General features: G+C 39.5%; 1 protein-coding gene across 1 annotated transcript in view; it reads left to right on the top strand.

Moving 5' to 3' along the window:
• snd1 (staphylococcal nuclease and tudor domain containing 1) overlaps positions 1–17,234 on the top strand; it is a 188,817-nt gene that overhangs the window by 16,392 nt on the left and 155,191 nt on the right. Inside the window, exons 10-11 of the mRNA XM_023350655.1 lie at positions 4,191–4,295; positions 15,698–15,799. Of these exons, the coding sequence (XP_023206423.1) occupies positions 4,191–4,295; positions 15,698–15,799 (207 nt within the window). The remainder of the gene's footprint in view (positions 1–4,190; positions 4,296–15,697; positions 15,800–17,234) is intronic.

Below are 17,234 nucleotides of genomic sequence, written 5' to 3'. Positions count from 1 at the left end.
ATGATGTGCTATGAATCAGCTGAATTGAACTGAACATGATGCACTCAACAAAAGACTACGGTACTTTTGTTGAGTGCATTAGCTGCACTCTGTTCTGCAATAACACCAACTATGATTATAACATCTGTGTCACATTCACGGAAGGCAGAAGCTGAGTTGTTGTATGGATAAATTTAATCTAGTTTTATCACAATTTACAGCAAAATGTATTGAAAAGCCTACATTATTTTGCTTTTAGAGGTTTAACCATATATTACATAAGTGATTTTTCAGGCCTGGTTTGGCTAGCTTGCACTTGTTTAAGGTGAATTAAATTGTGTTCTATATAAATAAGAATGTTGTCCCACTGAGCTCTTATACAACATTGAATTGGATTAAAGTTATACAGATCTCGATAAGTAAGAAAATTGTTACATTTCTCTTGTGTCTACCCTATTCTCTAAGCTTTTCACATTCTTTTCATCTATTCATCCATTGAATTATCCATCTCTTTACCCATAAGTCCCTTTTATAGATGTATCCATCTGTTCTTGCATCACTGCATCCATTTATCCCTCTATTAACCTTTTTGACCATAAATCCGTCCATTTCTTTCTTCCTTCCGTGCTTTGTTCCATGTTTGTATGTTCCATATCACAAGATATTCATAAAGACAGATAGCCAAACAAAAGTCCAGATCCACCTGTGAACTTGGTCTCAGAACCTTTTGATTTGTTTTATTCAGGATGTGACTTGGGGTGGATGTACCTGGTTTGATGGGGATTATAGCTGCCTCTTCAAAGAAATTCTAGGAAAAGCAGTTTTTCAAGCATTATATAGAGTTTTGTTTTTTCCCTCTCCAGAATAATTTACCCACAGTTTTGTCGGCCACTCTTTTGTTCCCCTCTGCCCAGCGACTACACTGAAGTCCTCATCACGCCCTTAGAAACAATCCGAGTTGATGTGCAGCCCTGTAATCGGGCTGACAAAACCATGTCCACTGGCAGCAACACAGAAACTCAAAGCATAGTTGTTTCTTTCAGATAAGGTGATATGACTTGAGTAATGAGCGAGTCCTGGCTAGGCCTTTACTTCCCCCGGAGTAAAAACTAACTTAATAGATTCAGGTGTCAACCAACACATTTCCCTGACAGTCGCCAAGATCCCTCCTGCGCAGTGACTGATTCTGGCTGCTGCAGTTGTCATGTCCCCCTCTGGCAGAGGGTGGCAGTAGATCTCCACCTCTAGCATCAGATTAGACAAGTGAGTCATGCTGCCAGCCTATTTGTCTTCTCGGCCCTCATGGCAACAACTTTCTGCTCCATTTTCCTATCTATTCACCATCTTTTCCTCTGTCTCTGTGCCTGTGATATTTGCACTGAGATTACACTCTGTCTCCCTGGCTCACTCAGTCTTCCCGTGCGTGTTGATTTGTCCATTCCTCCCAACCCGTCCTCCCCCTGGTACACCCTAGAAGCTTCCTATTTCGAGTCTCTCATCTCGTGCTCTCGGACCGATTACTAGGCAGTAAAAGCTAAACCGTTTTTATTCTGTTCCTGCCACATTCTCTCTCTTGCACTTTGCTTGCTTGGGCAGGCCTCAAAATGACCTTGTTGCAGTGTGAGGCTGGTGTGTGTGTCGCTGTGTGATCGCATGCACCCCCTCACCCATACTGCTACCCCCCAACCCTTGCATTTACTCATTGCACCTCCTCTCCCCTTCCAGTCTCTCTCCCTTCTGCTCCCTGTGTCTCTGGATCTCTCCCACTCAGCTCAGTGATTAGTGTATGATGTATTTTGGCTGCTGTTGTGGGCAGCCTATTTAGCATGTGGGTTGGTCTAATTTCTGTTCTCTGGTGGCAAATGCAAAGGCGGTCTTATTTGCTTTTGCAGAATAATGAATCTCTTGATGAGCCTGACACACCTGGATCCGTGTCTGAAATTTGTGTTGTGGAAGCTTAAACTTTTTTTCTCCTTCAAACACAGTCTTGTTAATTTAGCATTACTACCACAGCCACACACACGCAACCACATGACCCGAACTCCAGTCAATGCATGGCTCAAAGCTGCATCTTTCAATTTGCGGACTTTAACTTGAGCGCAACCTACTCTTGAACTGCAGTTAGGCTGATGATGAGTGAGGCCATTTAAAGGAGGAGTGGGTGGCAACATGTGTAGAGCGATTGATTTCAGTCTCCAGCAAGTGGCCTACTTAAAGGCTCAGGGTTTGGATGCTGTTTCCATCTCAATCACATTGCACCCCCAATCTGTCTTGTTACATGAAAAAGCTCATTTATAGAGTGAGTTGAAAATCTTTTTTTCTTACCCCAACATAGTTTATAGGTTGTCTGCATTTCCTTAAGTCTTGCATTGATATAGTTAAAATGAAGGCCTTAAAATGTATTAAATAAAAAAAAAAAATCAATACATTACTCAAAGGTATATTCTGTCAAAAGTTTGAGTCACGCTCAGACTTCTTCCTTCTTCCGCTAACTAGCTGCTAATATATTATTGCTAAGTAGCTAGATAGCTTTTCTGCATTTATCATGTTTTTTGCCACTGGCTCACTTCTTTTGCCAAGTCGTACAATACTTGATGCATTCTGTGCAAAATAAAACCTTCAAGCTTGGCACTGTTTTTTTTTTTTTTTTGCGTTGCTTGTAATTCAACAAGATCCCCCAATCATCCCCTGTATTTATAGGTTTTTTGCTCTTACATTTAATTCAAGGTGGCACTGAAAAACCCTTAAATTTGATTTGCTGAAATCTGTAGATACCCTGGTTTATAGCTTTTATGTGAACCTATTTCTGATTCCCTGTTGAGGCTTACTGTAATGGAATACAGTCTATTGTCCCTGCAAATGACCTAACTAGTACACGGGGTCCACCTGAGCTGTTCTGTAACGGCCTCAGTGGTTTCTTTGAGACCTTTACTGAACAACAACATAATTTGAGAAAGAAGATTTCAGACTGGGTCAGACAACAACCAGAATTGGAGCAGAACGGTTTAGACCACGGGAGTCGTTAGAGCTTCTTATCTGCAAGTCTTAAAAGTTGCCCTTTTAAGATTTAAAACGGCTAAATTAAATCTATGACTTCTCATCCAGCCTCTGTAGAGCTAAGTTTGACAGTGATATGGCGTTTCAGTCGTTTGAGTCAGCTTTGAGCAAGGCCACATCTAAAGCCTGCATGACCTTTAAGGACTGGAGCTGGACAGGCCAGGTTTGGTATGTCAATAAGTTTGTGTGTTAGATTTATTAGCAGTCCAGACCAAAATCCAATAAAAAAAAAAATCTGAGGCGAGACCCGAAACTTTCATTTTTGTTTAATTTTACAAAGCTTGAACTCTTCTGCAAGGAAGAACCGGATCAAAGTTTAGTCTCTCGATGGGCAAAGTTGGTTTAGAAATACCTTTAAAGACAGAAGCTGTAATTGAATCTTTGTGGATGTGACATGCCACACTTTTCAGATAATTTGTAAAAAATATAAATAAAGTTGAAACCCAATTTTTCTGTAAAGTGATAAACATCTTCCTGTCCATTGTGATTTTTTTCTTGTTAAGCATAAATCCCTGTAAAATGGGTAAATTTGAGGTTGTAATGCAACAAAATGTGAATAAGTCCAAAATCTATGAATACTTTTATAAGGCACCATGGTTACTCTTGCAAACATCTCTAAGCTTATCCATCTTCCATAGGATGTTTGTTTCTTTTTAAGCCTTTTTTCCTCTTCCACTCTGTCTCCTCATCAACCCTCCCTGCTTCCAATCCCCTAGGTAGGCGAACGTCCTCGTCCTGTCCTCTAAACCTTGCTGCCCTGCTGGGAGGCCTTAGCTCACTTAGTCAGTCAGGACTTCACTCTATCTTAACTCACTTTCAGTTCCTCCTGCTCATGATCTAGCTGCACTGTTGTCCTCCTACTTTTGACTGAATCTCTTCCTCTCCATTTATCCTTTTCGTGCTCCTTCACTTCCCATTTTTCTTTCAGACTATCTGCTCACTCACTCACTCAGCAAAATGCACTGCTTGTGTTTGCGCTCCTCCACTTCTCTTCAGTGCAGGGCTGTGATGACCCCAAAGAGTGTGTAAATGTATTTGAGATGAAGCAGGTTTTTAAAAATACTTTCTTAGGTTCTTATTAGTGCTTCTCAGATTTGGCTGCTAATGCTGCATCCTGAGCTTGTTTTGACAGGAATTGCCTTTTGTCATTGCAGGTGATGCAGGTGGTCAATGCTGACGCCCTGGTGGTCAAGCTCAATTCTGGAGAATACAAAACCATCCACCTGTCCAGCATTCGTCCACCGAGGAACGAGGGAGAGGTACAGAGAAACCTGTCAGATTGTACATATGATCGCTTTTACACACACTAACTCGGTGTTTTCCAGTTTTTAATATACAGTCAATAACATCCTCATTCAGAGCCGTTTGTCTCTTGATTCCCCCTTTCTTTCACATGGGAATTCTCTATCTACAAATAATTGATATTAATTTTGACCACTTGGTGGCACCCTAAGTTGGGACACATGCAAACACAGTAAAACACTTGCACACACCCAGTGGTTGCAGCACTGCAGAGAGTGAGGCTAATCGATTTTATTTTATTTTTTTCCTTCCCCTATTTTTTTTTCTACCACATTTTACATCTTTCCTTCGAATCCGCTCTGGACTGTGAAAACACTCGCACACGGGCCCCTACCACTGACCATGTGATGCTGGGGAATGCATATTTATTGACACAGATGGAAAAAGCTGGGTCTATGCAGTGATGCCGAGACACAGATGTCTACTGTGTGGGATGTCTCTTGATCATCCGTCTATTTTTTTTTTTTTGTATTATTTCCCCTTCGAACCGAGCTTCTGTCAAGACTTTAGAGTAAAATCTTTGAATCCCTGTTCGTCTTAGAGACTTCATTAGCAGCATGTTTACTTAGAAAGCGATCAGTGGTTCCTGAAAGAAAGGTGCAACTGTTATGCATGTTTAAAATCAGTTGACACTATGTTTAGTGTGGTATTAATTAATGAGAAAGTCATGCTGCTTGCTTCTGCCGCTCCTGTTGTAAACGTCAGCTTGCACAACATCTGTCAGAACTCTTTTTGTTTTGTGTATGTATTTAAATTGTTTTTAAGTTTCTCTTCCTATTCTATGTTTCCTTTTCATTGTTTATTCCCTCCAGCCTTTTTTTTTTATTGTTGCCCTTTTGGTTTTTATTCCCCGCCCTCATTACTACTCCTTCTTTCTCGCTTTCTTCACTGCCATTGTTGGTGCCTCTCATCATTAAGATGCTGCTTTGTATCTTCCCTTGCCTTTCATCTGTTTTTCTCTTCTCTCTTCTTCACTGTCACTTTCTCCCATCCTTTCTCCCCAGGGCATGCACACTGTGGTTAGGATGTTGACCTGCACCACTACCCCTTTTCTGTGTTAATTCTTTATCTCTTTGTGGTTGTGACAAGCTTTTGGGTAAAAAAAAAAAAATTAAAAAACTCTCCCCGTTTAGTCTTTCTCTCTTATTCCTCCGAGCTAACCGCTTGTCCTCATAACTCTTCTGTCCTAGTTTTAATTTTTAATTCTACTTTTCTACATTTCCAGATGTAATTTTCCATTTTCTTTCATTTTTCCCCTTTTGTATGTTATGTTCCATTTTTCCTGTTCTCAGTGTTACTCTTTATGCTGTCTGTCACTCCGTCTTCTCCTGCGCCAGATGCTTCAGCAGTATGTGTTTTGTGCTTCATTACACTGTCGTATGTTAAAGGGAGCTCTGGAGAGGGGAGCCCAGATGTGAATCTGATGTGTGTATTGTATTGCTGTGACACTGGAACACTTGTGTTCTGCTATTATTTCACCTCATGCATATTTGTTTGTGTAGCTTTGTTTCATCATCAGACTGCTGCACGGATATAAATAAGACCAATCCTGCAATGAAAATGTAATTTCTAAATATGCAGACGGTCATTAAGGCACCTGATTACATTTTTATTTGATTAAATAGCGATAAAGCAAACAGATGCATATTGGAATACTTTGCAGTTCTTTGTTTACATGTGAATTTATTCCGATTTAGTCACTGTTATGACTGCAGATGTGTGTTCCCTTTTTAGATCTTACATTGTGCATAAAATGTTGCAGCCTTTAGTGTTATTTTTTTTAACAAGGGTTGTACATGGTGCTACTGCTGGTGTTGTTTGTTAGCTAGTTATTTTTGTCTGAGCTAAAGAGCTCCCTGCCTGTCTGTACTGCTGTTGGCTCAGCTTTGAGTGTTGTCGCTATGGCAGCAGTGCAGAGTTATGATAGGTTTGCAGATGAGACCTTTTAACTGGAGCTTTCTTGAAATTTCTTTTAACCGATAAAAATACAGGGCATTGCAAAAGTTTTCATACCATTTAACATTTTTTGGTACGTTTTATGTCACAGCTATTGTTTTCTTTGTCATGGGATTACTACAAAGCAACACATCATTGCAGTGCAGAAGTAAAATGGGTACATAGTAACGTTCTCGTTTTAATCTGTAAAGCTTGACAGGCTGTTCCATTAAGTCCCCCTCTACTCTAACACCCCAGATAAAATCCAGTACAAACTGTTGCTGTTGTAGGAAAACAGCAAATTCAAATAAAAATATTGAAGTTTGAGGTTTTAACATAACAAAATGTTGGCAACTTTACAGAGCACCCTTTTTTGCATTCAAGCAAAAGGCAATTTTCTGTCCTGTGTCATTTTGCTGCGCAGTCTGTGCCTGGCCACTAAATTAAGGAAGCTGTTGCTGGATATGAGCTTAATTTCATGCCCTGTCCTCTCACCTTTACAGATGCAGATGTAATGTTTCTGCTTCAGTTATTGGAGTCCATCGTGGACAGTGTAATCTTCCTTTTATTACAGCTGCATGAGTGGTTTTGATAGTCAATAAAATAATTGTAAAGCATCTCCAAATCATCCGCAAAGTATCCGCAGAGAGACGAAACGCGTAGCGTGTTTAGCTGGAAGCTGGGGGTTGGGCTTAGTGAGTGTCAGGTTGTAATAGCTGTATTTTTGTTGGCTTTTCAGCCGTAGGGGTGACTCTCATCTTAAGGTCAAGACAAGAGGAGGTCACAGCAGGTATCCTTCAGCCAGAGGCGCTACATGCACAGACATCATGTTGGCTAACATTGTCATGAGCGAGGCAGTTTCTTCCTTACAGTGCAGCAGATGGACGTAAAGACATCGTTACGGTTTGAAGCGCAGTTTTCACACACATGCACACAGACACACACAGACGTGGCCGTTTAAGCTTGGTTAGGCTTTGTCAGGAAACATCTTGAAAATTGGCGTCAGACCATACGCAAAGATGGGCTCAGCAGACAAGCTGTACAGTTTCTGTGTTTATAAAGACATTTCAGTTGTGTGCGTTCTAGCTAATAAATGGGTGAAACAAAAAATAAATAAATAAAACTGCTCGGAGAATTAAAACTGTGAGAATTTTGTTAATATAGTGTTTATGAATATATGCAGATTTGTTTGGATGTCTCCAGGGATTTCTTGTGCCAGTTGTTTTTGGCTGGATGTGTGTGTGTGCTCTGCTAGACGGCTTATTCTGCAAGCAAGTCCATTTGTGTGTGTGTGCGTGTGTGTGTGTGGTGTTTAGTAGTATGCAGGCCAGATGCAATGTACCAGTGCACTGATGAACTGTGACAGGTCCTGCCAAGCCCCTCTCCACTCCCCGTCTCCTCTGGTTCGTTTTAGTCTCCCAACACCACAACTCTCCCCTTCCCTCTCATGACTATACTAATTGTGCTCAGACTGACAGATTAGTGGACCAATGGTGTGTGCCTGCAGGAAAACATGGGACACAAGTGTCCTCACTCACTCTCATATCTCTTTATCCTCTCTGCCCCCCCCCCCCCCAGTCCCGTTACCATAATGGTATATCTTCAGATGTGAGATATTTTTAACTTGAGAGTTGAAGTCGTCATTTTTCTTTGTTTCCTCTTCATCACCCCTAACTCTCCTCTTCCCCATTTTTTTATTCACATGTGTAGTAGGACAAGCTGGGTGTATGCTTTTGAGTAGCTCGCTGTTACACCCACTCACACTTGTATTAGTGTGTGTTTGCCTTCACTCTGCGTCCATAAAATCTCCAGTGTTTTTTGGATGTTTTTACGTCTTGTGGTTTAAGTAGAGTTTAGCGGTGCTAACAGATGAAACTGAGCAGTCACCTTGCTGTTCTTACATAAGACTGGCTCATCCCAGTGCTGCATTGTGTAGCTCTGCCTACTCGTCTAGCCTCTCTGCAGCTCTCCCCTCGGGACGCCATGTCGCTTGAGCGGGTGTTAATTCACTGGCCACTTTATTAGATACACCTGTTCAATTGCTTTTTCACACAAATGGCACATCAGCCAGTCAATGCAGTTTGGCACCTAGACGTGAAGGCAATTTGCTTTAATTCAAGCATGGCATCCGAGTAAGGAGGAAAGGCGATTACTTATTGACCAGTTTGAAATGGACCCAGAAAGGCGGCGGTAGCACTAAGCGCAAAACACGTCGAACTTTGAAACACAGTGGCCACCGGGTGTCTACCCTGTCAAACAAGAACAGGAAATGCACACTGCAGCTCACACTGGTGAACTAAAGAATGGGGAACAATATTGCCTGATCCAAGTCTTAAAACATTCAGATGGCAGAGTAGAAATTAGGCGTAAATGACATGAAAGCGTGGGTCCATCCTGTCTTGTATAAATAAGTTTGGCTGCTGCTGGTGGTGCAGTGTTCTGGAATGATATGTTTTAGCAAGGTTTAGGCTCCTTAGTATCAACTAAATATTGTTTAAACAATTGAGTCTTGCTTACCTCAGTATCTTTGCAGTCCATGTCCATCATGTACCCACATTTAGACTTTACTTACTTGTTTTGTGACTTTTCCATTACATTTTATTTAGATGTATCAGATTAAAAGGGGGGTAAACACAAAGACATGCCACATTTTTAGGGTTTTAATTGAGAATTTATAAACTATGCATCTGTTTTCTTTGTGTTTCTCTGTTAGATAAACTTCCAGATAAATTCAAAATTTCTTGGTTTTAATGTGATAAAATGTAAACGGATACAAAAGGTCTTGACATCTATGGTTCCCAAAAAGTTTTCAATGTTATCACTGATCATTATCAGCACATGACTTATTAAACAGTAACAAAAAGACAATAGTTTGCATCCAGATTTTAAATAAGAATTGTTGGTGCTAGTAGCTAAATAAGAGATGAATATTTACTTCTATTTGTGGTATTTGTCCTTAACAAATGTTGAAAAGTTGATTCTAGCATGTTTCTTATTGCTTTCACTAAGTGTGTGGTGCTGCAGCTACAAGTGGACAACCAGTCCACACTTTATTTTTATATATTCACAGCCCCCTCTCAGCATGGTGCATTAGTTCACATCAGAACTTGCATAATCAGAGACATTACAAACAGCCGAGAAAACAGTAACATTTGTTATGTCATTGTGTGAAGAAGCTGCAGTTTTATAATTGGTTTTGAACCAAGACTGCTATTCTAACAGATATCAAAAAGTCTATTGGATTTATTACTAACCAAACAAAAAAAACCAACACATTATTGGACAGTTTTTGAACATTTCACACAATTAAATTTAAATGTGCTTTGCACGTTGTAGCAAAATTATTTGTTCAAATTCAACACAGACACACAACACACACTCAGTTATGCAAAAGGGCAATTTTGATTTACCAATTAAATTGACTGCCATTTTTGGGGGGACTTTGATAGGGTACATAGAGAGAACATTAAACTTTACACAGAAAGACGTCAATCCAGGATTCACACTTAAGATTGTTTTGCTGCAAGGATAAAAGTTTGTTTTAGGACAACTGTAGATATTAATGCTAAAACATTCTCATCTGGCGAAGTAGAGTTAAAATGCTCAATGAAAATATTGCCAGTGTTCTGATTTTGACATTAATGTTTTGGAGCACAATCAGTGACGACAGAGGAGGGTTACCCATTTCAGGACACAGTGGTGCAGAACTGGCAAAGACAGACAGATTGGTAGCAATTATGCCTCCTTCTCGACTGACAGGCTGCATGTTCCTGCTTAGCAGTTGAAATGGCTAAAACTTGGCCTGCTGTTTTGTTTGGGTTGTTGCTTGAGTGGACAATATACAAATTGCTGCATTAGAATTAGACCCGATGTGGGGTTTTGAGTAAGGTTTTGAGAGGAAAGAAAATGGAGCACACGTGCAGTATTAATGTAAGAAATAAAACGTTGGTAAAAATGTTTTGAAGTAGAGTAAGAGAAATCTCCCCATTTGATCACTGGTTGGATGGAACGATAAAGTGGCTGAAAATGCCATGGTAATATCGAGCACAAGTGCTTTTAAATTGCAGGAAAGTATAGATTTGAGCAAACGTCAACAGCCAGTCAAACACTAAGTAAAGGTCACCAGACACAGGGTGCCTTCTAGACATCTTAGATGGCATTACCAGCAGTAAATGGAGTTTGATGGAAGTTTTGTTAAGACGTTGCAGGTGTCTGGCTTTTACAATGACATACAGGATAACACAGGTACCTTTGTGTGTCATTATCAGTCACAAGGGTATTTGTATTGGTATGTTGGAGACATGTCAAATCTCCAACATTTCTAGTTTTTTTTTGTTGGAGTTCTGAAATTATTCTTTCACTGTTTCTTCCAGAATGGTGGTGTGATTATTTCCTCACTGTTTGTTACATTCCTATCTTTAGAAATCTGGCATATGTGTCAAACAGGGTGCAATAGCTATGAGTGATCTAGCTGCACTCCTAGCTAAACGAGGTTACTTGTATTAGAAAGGGGGGAAGAAGGGTGAAATCATTGATTTATTTTTCCATTACATATTTTACAAACTGGTTAGTATTTTTCCCCAAAGACAGACCTCTTCTCCACACTAGTGTGTGCTCAGATTTGATGAACAGTTAACATCTGCACATCTATGAGAGTCCGTTGAATTGTGAGAGAAAGCAACTTGGTTTTTTAAGTCGTAGATACAAGAGATGCCAGGATGTCGGTCATTTCGGAATAAGCAATTACTGATACAGAGTCTCAGTCAGATACTTTGATATAGATTAGATTGACAACTCTGTATAATCCCGCCATTCTTTAATGGGTCTTTATGCCTTGTCGTGCCATCCTGAGCTTTTCGTCTTAGTCAGACTAGCCACCAAAGTGAAGCTTATATACAACCTGAGTAATTTTTATGTTATCTGAAATCTACCTTTTACAGAATGATTGCAACTAACCGTCCAATTTAACATTATTCTTTATAGTCAGAGAAACCTGCACACTCTGTTGGGCTGCTTATGTTTCTTGCATTCTCTTTATGCTGCCTGAATGTGCTGGAAATTGCTGCTTGGGAGAGAGAGAGAGATTGAACGTTCTTAATCGACTCCCATGTTGCTGTGCACTGCCAGTTTGCCGGCTGATAAAACTAGCCGCTAAAACTGTTTCCCTTTCAATATCATGGCATTTAATGATTTATTTTGCAACTGTTGTTGGATCATTTCAAGTCTTTTAATACACAGATCCACAGATAGTTTGCCCAGAGTTTGAGATTTGACTGATTCAGTAATAAAAATGAATACATTCAATCTGCACACACATCAATAGTTGGATTTGTTTTGTGAAACTCGTATCATATGTTTTGATAAATAAAGCCTGATGGGTCTTAACACCATTACTTGTAACAAAAAATAATGCCTGATCTGCTGGATAGCTTTAGTTCCACTTATTCTAAAATATTGTCCAGCTTTTTTTTTTTTTTAAAGTTTCCTTTTCTCTTGGGCTACATCCTTCATAGCCCCCAAACTCTGAAGCCATTTAACGTTTATGCACGGACGTTTGAGTCATGTTGTTAAGCACACAACAGTAAGTGTTGAGTGTTTGTCTAAGACTCCCAGAGCTTTGTGTTGTCAAAAAATAATGCCCTCATTGTTTGAGATGCATGCATGCAGTGTTTTATTTATTTATTTTTTCTCCTCCCAAAAGAGTGGTTACGTACAAACAACACTCCACTCAATCAGCTAAATGCAAAATTGAGGCCTACTACTGTATACTCCCCCAACATCAGAAAATGACATTCTCCTGAGTCATGATTTTGCTCTTGATGTTTTAGAAGCATAAAAATGCTTCCAGCAGTAACATCCACACATTCGCAGCCTCAGACCCTGCAGCCCTGCGACACTGTACAATCCAGCATGCACCAGGCCTCTGCAGTAGTCAAAGATGATTCCCAAGCCCTACCCGGTAATATAGAATGAAGGGAATTCACCCCAAATAGAACAAAACTCCCCCTGAGGATAGCGAGCGGGAACAGTTTTTATTGGGTTACGGCTGAGACTTAGCTGCGACTCTCTCCTCTATCTGTAACCTTACTGCTGCTGCATAATAGCAGTTTATGGATGATGGTACGGAGATGTTGTCTGGAGTAATTTAATGACGCTGATGTTGTCAGTTTATCCAGTGAATGAAGCCGAATGTGGCTCCATGGCAAAATAATTAGACTAGTCACAATATTTTTCACTTTATCAGTGTGGGGGAGCCTTTTTTGTTCTTCTTTTTGACTGGGAAAAGAAGGCACGTTTGTTTTTCAGATCGTTTGAATTGCATTTAACTAAGGATGCGCAATGTTTCATTAAGCCCTACTTTCTGTTGGCAACTCCTAATGGCAGGGCTTTGTCACTTTGACCTTGCTTCTGTCACTTTTTTAGTTTGTGTACATCATAGGATTTTTTTTTTTTTTTAAATGCGCCACTCCTTCTGCGCTTCTTCTCTAATTGGAATACAATACTGACATTTACGCCCTTTCACTGATGCAGTTGTCTTTCTGCAGCCTATTAGCTGAAAGTTATTTTTTTAGATTCACTTCTTCTGTTTAGATTCTATTCTCCATTTTTGTAGAAATATTACTATTTTATTGTCCTTTTGTCAAATACATACAATAATGAATTGAAGTAAAGCCACTGACAGTATTGTTTTGCAATCTTAATGTATTAAATTTACTTCAAGTATTTCAATTGTCAACTACCTGTTAGTCTAACCAATGTTTTTCTGCTTTAACATCGTGGAGGACTGAAAAAATATGGAATTTAACAAAATTATGCCCCAATATTCAATAGTAAGATCCAATAACGAAATATAAAAGTTGTATTTGTAACACTGTGAACAAAATCTATTAAATTTAAGTGCATGGTAACTTCCACCGTAACATTATTGTTGATTTGATGGAGGTGAAGTACTTGGACCATCTCGGGGGCTTCTGGTTAAAATTTTTGTTTTCCTGCTTCCAGTCTCCTGAGTCAGATAGTGGTATTATCTCACCAGCAGGTCACAAAGAGTTGCGGGAACCTGCTAATCACTCTTTTATTTAGGTCAGACATGTTTAAGCAGGAACATATCTCGAACACCTAGGACACCTGCCCTGGAAGACTGAATTTTCTCACCCCTGAACTCACTGAAACTGACTTTCTGAATCACCTTTTGGCTGAACGTTCAGGGATTTCCACTTGGTATGTGTGAGAGGAGCTCCTGGAATTCACATTTCGCTGATTCAGCTCGAGAAAGTGGATAGTAAGGAGCTGATTAAATAAGGAAGACACAAACACATTTATCTCATAATTTAATATACCCAGCAAAGGCCAGTAACATAATTCTGTTATTTTGCAGCTTTGCCACGTCGAGTGACAAAGCATCATAGGAAGATTTGTGCCAATCAAATGCTGCCTTTTAGAGTTCATCTCCCATCAATTTCCTCTTGAAGACAGTAATTGATCCCTAAACATTTATACATCCAGACGCATCTCCTTTTTTCCCCTTCTTTTTTTCCGTGTCAATTTGCCCCACATTTCTTACTGTCATGTTGCCTTTCCATTCTTTCCAGCTTTTTGTTTTTGTCAATTTTGTACCCATGCAGAGGGAATACAAAAAGTCTCCACACTCCTTTTAAAATGTCTTTTTGTCATAAAAAGTGAGACGGATGAAAAATGTAATTGATTTTCCACCTTTGTGTCATCTTGTTATGGCATATTAGCTTATTTTCCTCAGCAGTTTGATATTTTTAATTATGTTACCTTTAAGAACCTCAAGACTTATTTTTTTCTTGTTTTTCTCTAGATACTTGATGTTAGTTTCCTTTGTGCGTCTCATCATCTCTTAGGAATGTAAGAGGCTATGACCCCTGATCAGTTTATAATTGTGAGCGACCTCATTCTGAGAGATATTTATTAGTGACATAAGCACAATCGGAATGGAGGACTATAAGCTGCTTATAGAAAATTACTTTCAAATCATTGGTTGCCGAAGCTTGTATGAAATGACAGTTGTTGAGCCCTGAGGAAGATGATCTAGCCGAATCAACCAAAACCGCTTCTCTGCACATCTGTTTGTGCCCCACCTCAAAGCTCGGAACAGCTGTAGTCATTAAACATGAATAAAAGGTATTTAAGTCGAGAGGAGATGAGGAATAAACCTGTTCCATGCGTTTTGTTTAAAGACTGATTATACTTTTAAAAAAATTATTAACCACAATATCGCTGTATTGGAGATTCAAGAAGGGAGCATACTGGTAGTGTCATTCATAGTCTAGCTATTCCTGACAGGGGGTGTAGTTTTATTTCCAGTTGCCTCCTGGTTATTTAATTTATCATGCTCCAGCAAAAAGACACCTGTCACTCTTTGTGCCTGCTGGTATTTTTGCTGAAGGAGCGATGAGTTTCTCAGTTTTCTTTGAAAATGCAAATAAGTTCCATTTGTGGTCTTTTCTAAGAGGGTAGCGGAGCGTTTCTTAGTGGAGTTCTTTTGTGTGCGGCTGTGTACGTTATATCTGCAGTTGGAATATTGGCTTGTTGCCGTGCATCTGTTTTTAACGTGAAGAGTTTCTGCCTTGCCCGTCTGTCTGTGTCCGTGAGAACTTTGTATCGAGAGCAGGGAGGGTATGCCTGTTTGAGCAAAGATGTGTTTGCCATTCACACTTAAATATTTCATTGAGTCCAGGGTCTTGTGTCTGCCAAAATGGATAGAAACAAACAGAGTAAACAAACTAAAAGCGTTAAACCTTTTGGATGTTTTTGTATGGGGTGAAGTAGACTGTTTCTACTGTATTTAGTTGCATGTCAAGTGCTTAAAAATCCAATACCTTGAACTTTTTTCACATTTTGTCACTCATGATAACACACTTAAACATATTAGCTTTGCATATGTAGATGCTGATGTCTTTCCCCACTCATTTAACTTGAGTGTATTTTTGTACAGCAGTTTTCTTAATACAAATTCTGAACTGGATTTCATGGTCTGTTCTAACACATGAATATAGTTTCATCTTAAGCATTTCATTTTAGATCATTTGTAGAGTGCTTAATTAATGTTTGACCAATCCCTGTAAAACTCATTAAGCCTTTAGAGAACCAATTGTGAGCAGATATAACAAAGATGACTTCTGATGGTAGTTCACTGGATTTTATTCTGGGGTATCCGAGAAAAAGGGAATTCATTCGAATGCATTTCCAACATTTCAGATTTTTTACTTTTTTGGACAAAAAGCATTCATAACCAGACATTGTTTTCCTCCAACTTTCACTTTGTCAGTTGTATAATCTGAAACCTGCATCTCATGGTTAGTTATCAACCTTTAAACGTGGAATTTAAGTTAAGTTTCTCTTCTTCTGTCTTTTCCTTTTCCCCTCACCCCCTCCCCAACACTCCATCTGTATTCAGGAGAAGAACAAGGACAAAGACAAACGATTCCGTCCTCTGTATGACATCCCGTACATGTTCGAGGCCCGGGAGTTCCTCAGGAAGAAGCTCATTGGTAAAAAGGTAAGAACCTCTCTCTGATTTTTTTTTTCTTTTTCCAAGCTCCAAGCCATTTCTTTTTTCTTTTTTTTTTTTGTTCTCTCCGCTATATGAATGAGTGTGATTTCTTTTTATCAGCGTCTTTGAATTCCGTAATAGTTGTAGATATAACCACGCAAAATGACTATAAATGCTCCCTGCACCTTTTTCATTGACAGACAAATGTATTTCAGAGCTGGATATCTATTTCCCTCTGCGCCTGAGTGTGAATACCAAGTGCTCATGGTAGATGTCCTGGGGCTTACCGCTGGCCCGGATGCACCCTTTAAACAAGCGGTCTTGATTTCCCCCTCTTGTGTCTATTGATCTACTTGGTTTGTACACCTGGGGGGGCTGCTGTGATTTACTCACATCTGACCCGTTAGAGCTTAGCAGAGAGTTAAACGCTCCTCCAGACGCATAGCAGGACTTCAGATTTCCAGCTTAGCTTGTGTAAAATATGAATATATCCACCAATGAATGTAAGCTGATTATAAACCGAAACCAAAATTGACCTAAAGTTGGTAAAGTGTTTGGAACACCTTCCATGTAACCTTACTTCTTCCTTTTTGTTTTCGCCAAATGCAAACAGATGGCATTATGAAAGGAAAATACTAAACTTTTTTTAGTATTGAAATAAAGTTTGGATTGATGGGAGACGGCCAGAGCAGTCATTCAGGATCGCGCTTAGAATTCCAAAAAGATCTGCATAAATGCAACACTAAGATTTTTAAATTCTGGCATAAACAAACAAGCGTTTTTAAGTTTCGGTCTGTACTTCTTCGGTTTGACTGAGAATGTACAATAGCAGCGTATTGATGACTGGACTCCAGCAACCCTAATAGTAGCTGGAGCAAACAGTTCACTTGCGCTTTCATAACAGCACAACTGAGGCTGTTAAACAAAAACACGCACCCACTCAAAGTCAAAAGCCACAAGAGTTCCTTCTGGCTCTCTGTATGGGAGTGAGATTCATATCCCCGTCCCAGCTTCTCATCACAGTCATTTTAATCCTCCTCATTAATGTTTTTTTAATGACAGAAAATTCAGCCCAAAGCCGGTTTTCATCAAGTGAAGCGAAAATAATGATTCTGTTTATTTGTTATGTTTGTGTTCCCAAATAATAGGGTGTGCGCATTAGGAAACGGAGAAGCAGCAGCCTGTGTTCAGTGTGAATAAATTCACCAGCTACTGCATTAAAACAGTGTTCATGTCTGCGTCTTATGTGCACATCTTAAAGATTTGTTGGCACCTCATGTTAAAATAAAACTTGCACATATCTACATACTCTCTGGTCATGTTTATAGATGATTTCAAAGCTTTCCTTGTGAAAAGCATAAAGCACACAGCTTCGAACAGATACGGGGAAGTATTAACAGTCCTAACGTTTTCAACTTTAAGTTGTAAACTCGTGCATAAT

The sequence above is a fragment of the Xiphophorus maculatus genome, chromosome 17 (assembly GCF_002775205.1).
Source record: "Xiphophorus maculatus strain JP 163 A chromosome 17, X_maculatus-5.0-male, whole genome shotgun sequence".
Lineage (NCBI taxonomy): Eukaryota > Metazoa > Chordata > Actinopteri > Cyprinodontiformes > Poeciliidae > Xiphophorus > Xiphophorus maculatus.
Note: the sequence above shows the minus strand (reverse complement) of the source record. Positions and strands in the feature narration are given on the sequence as shown.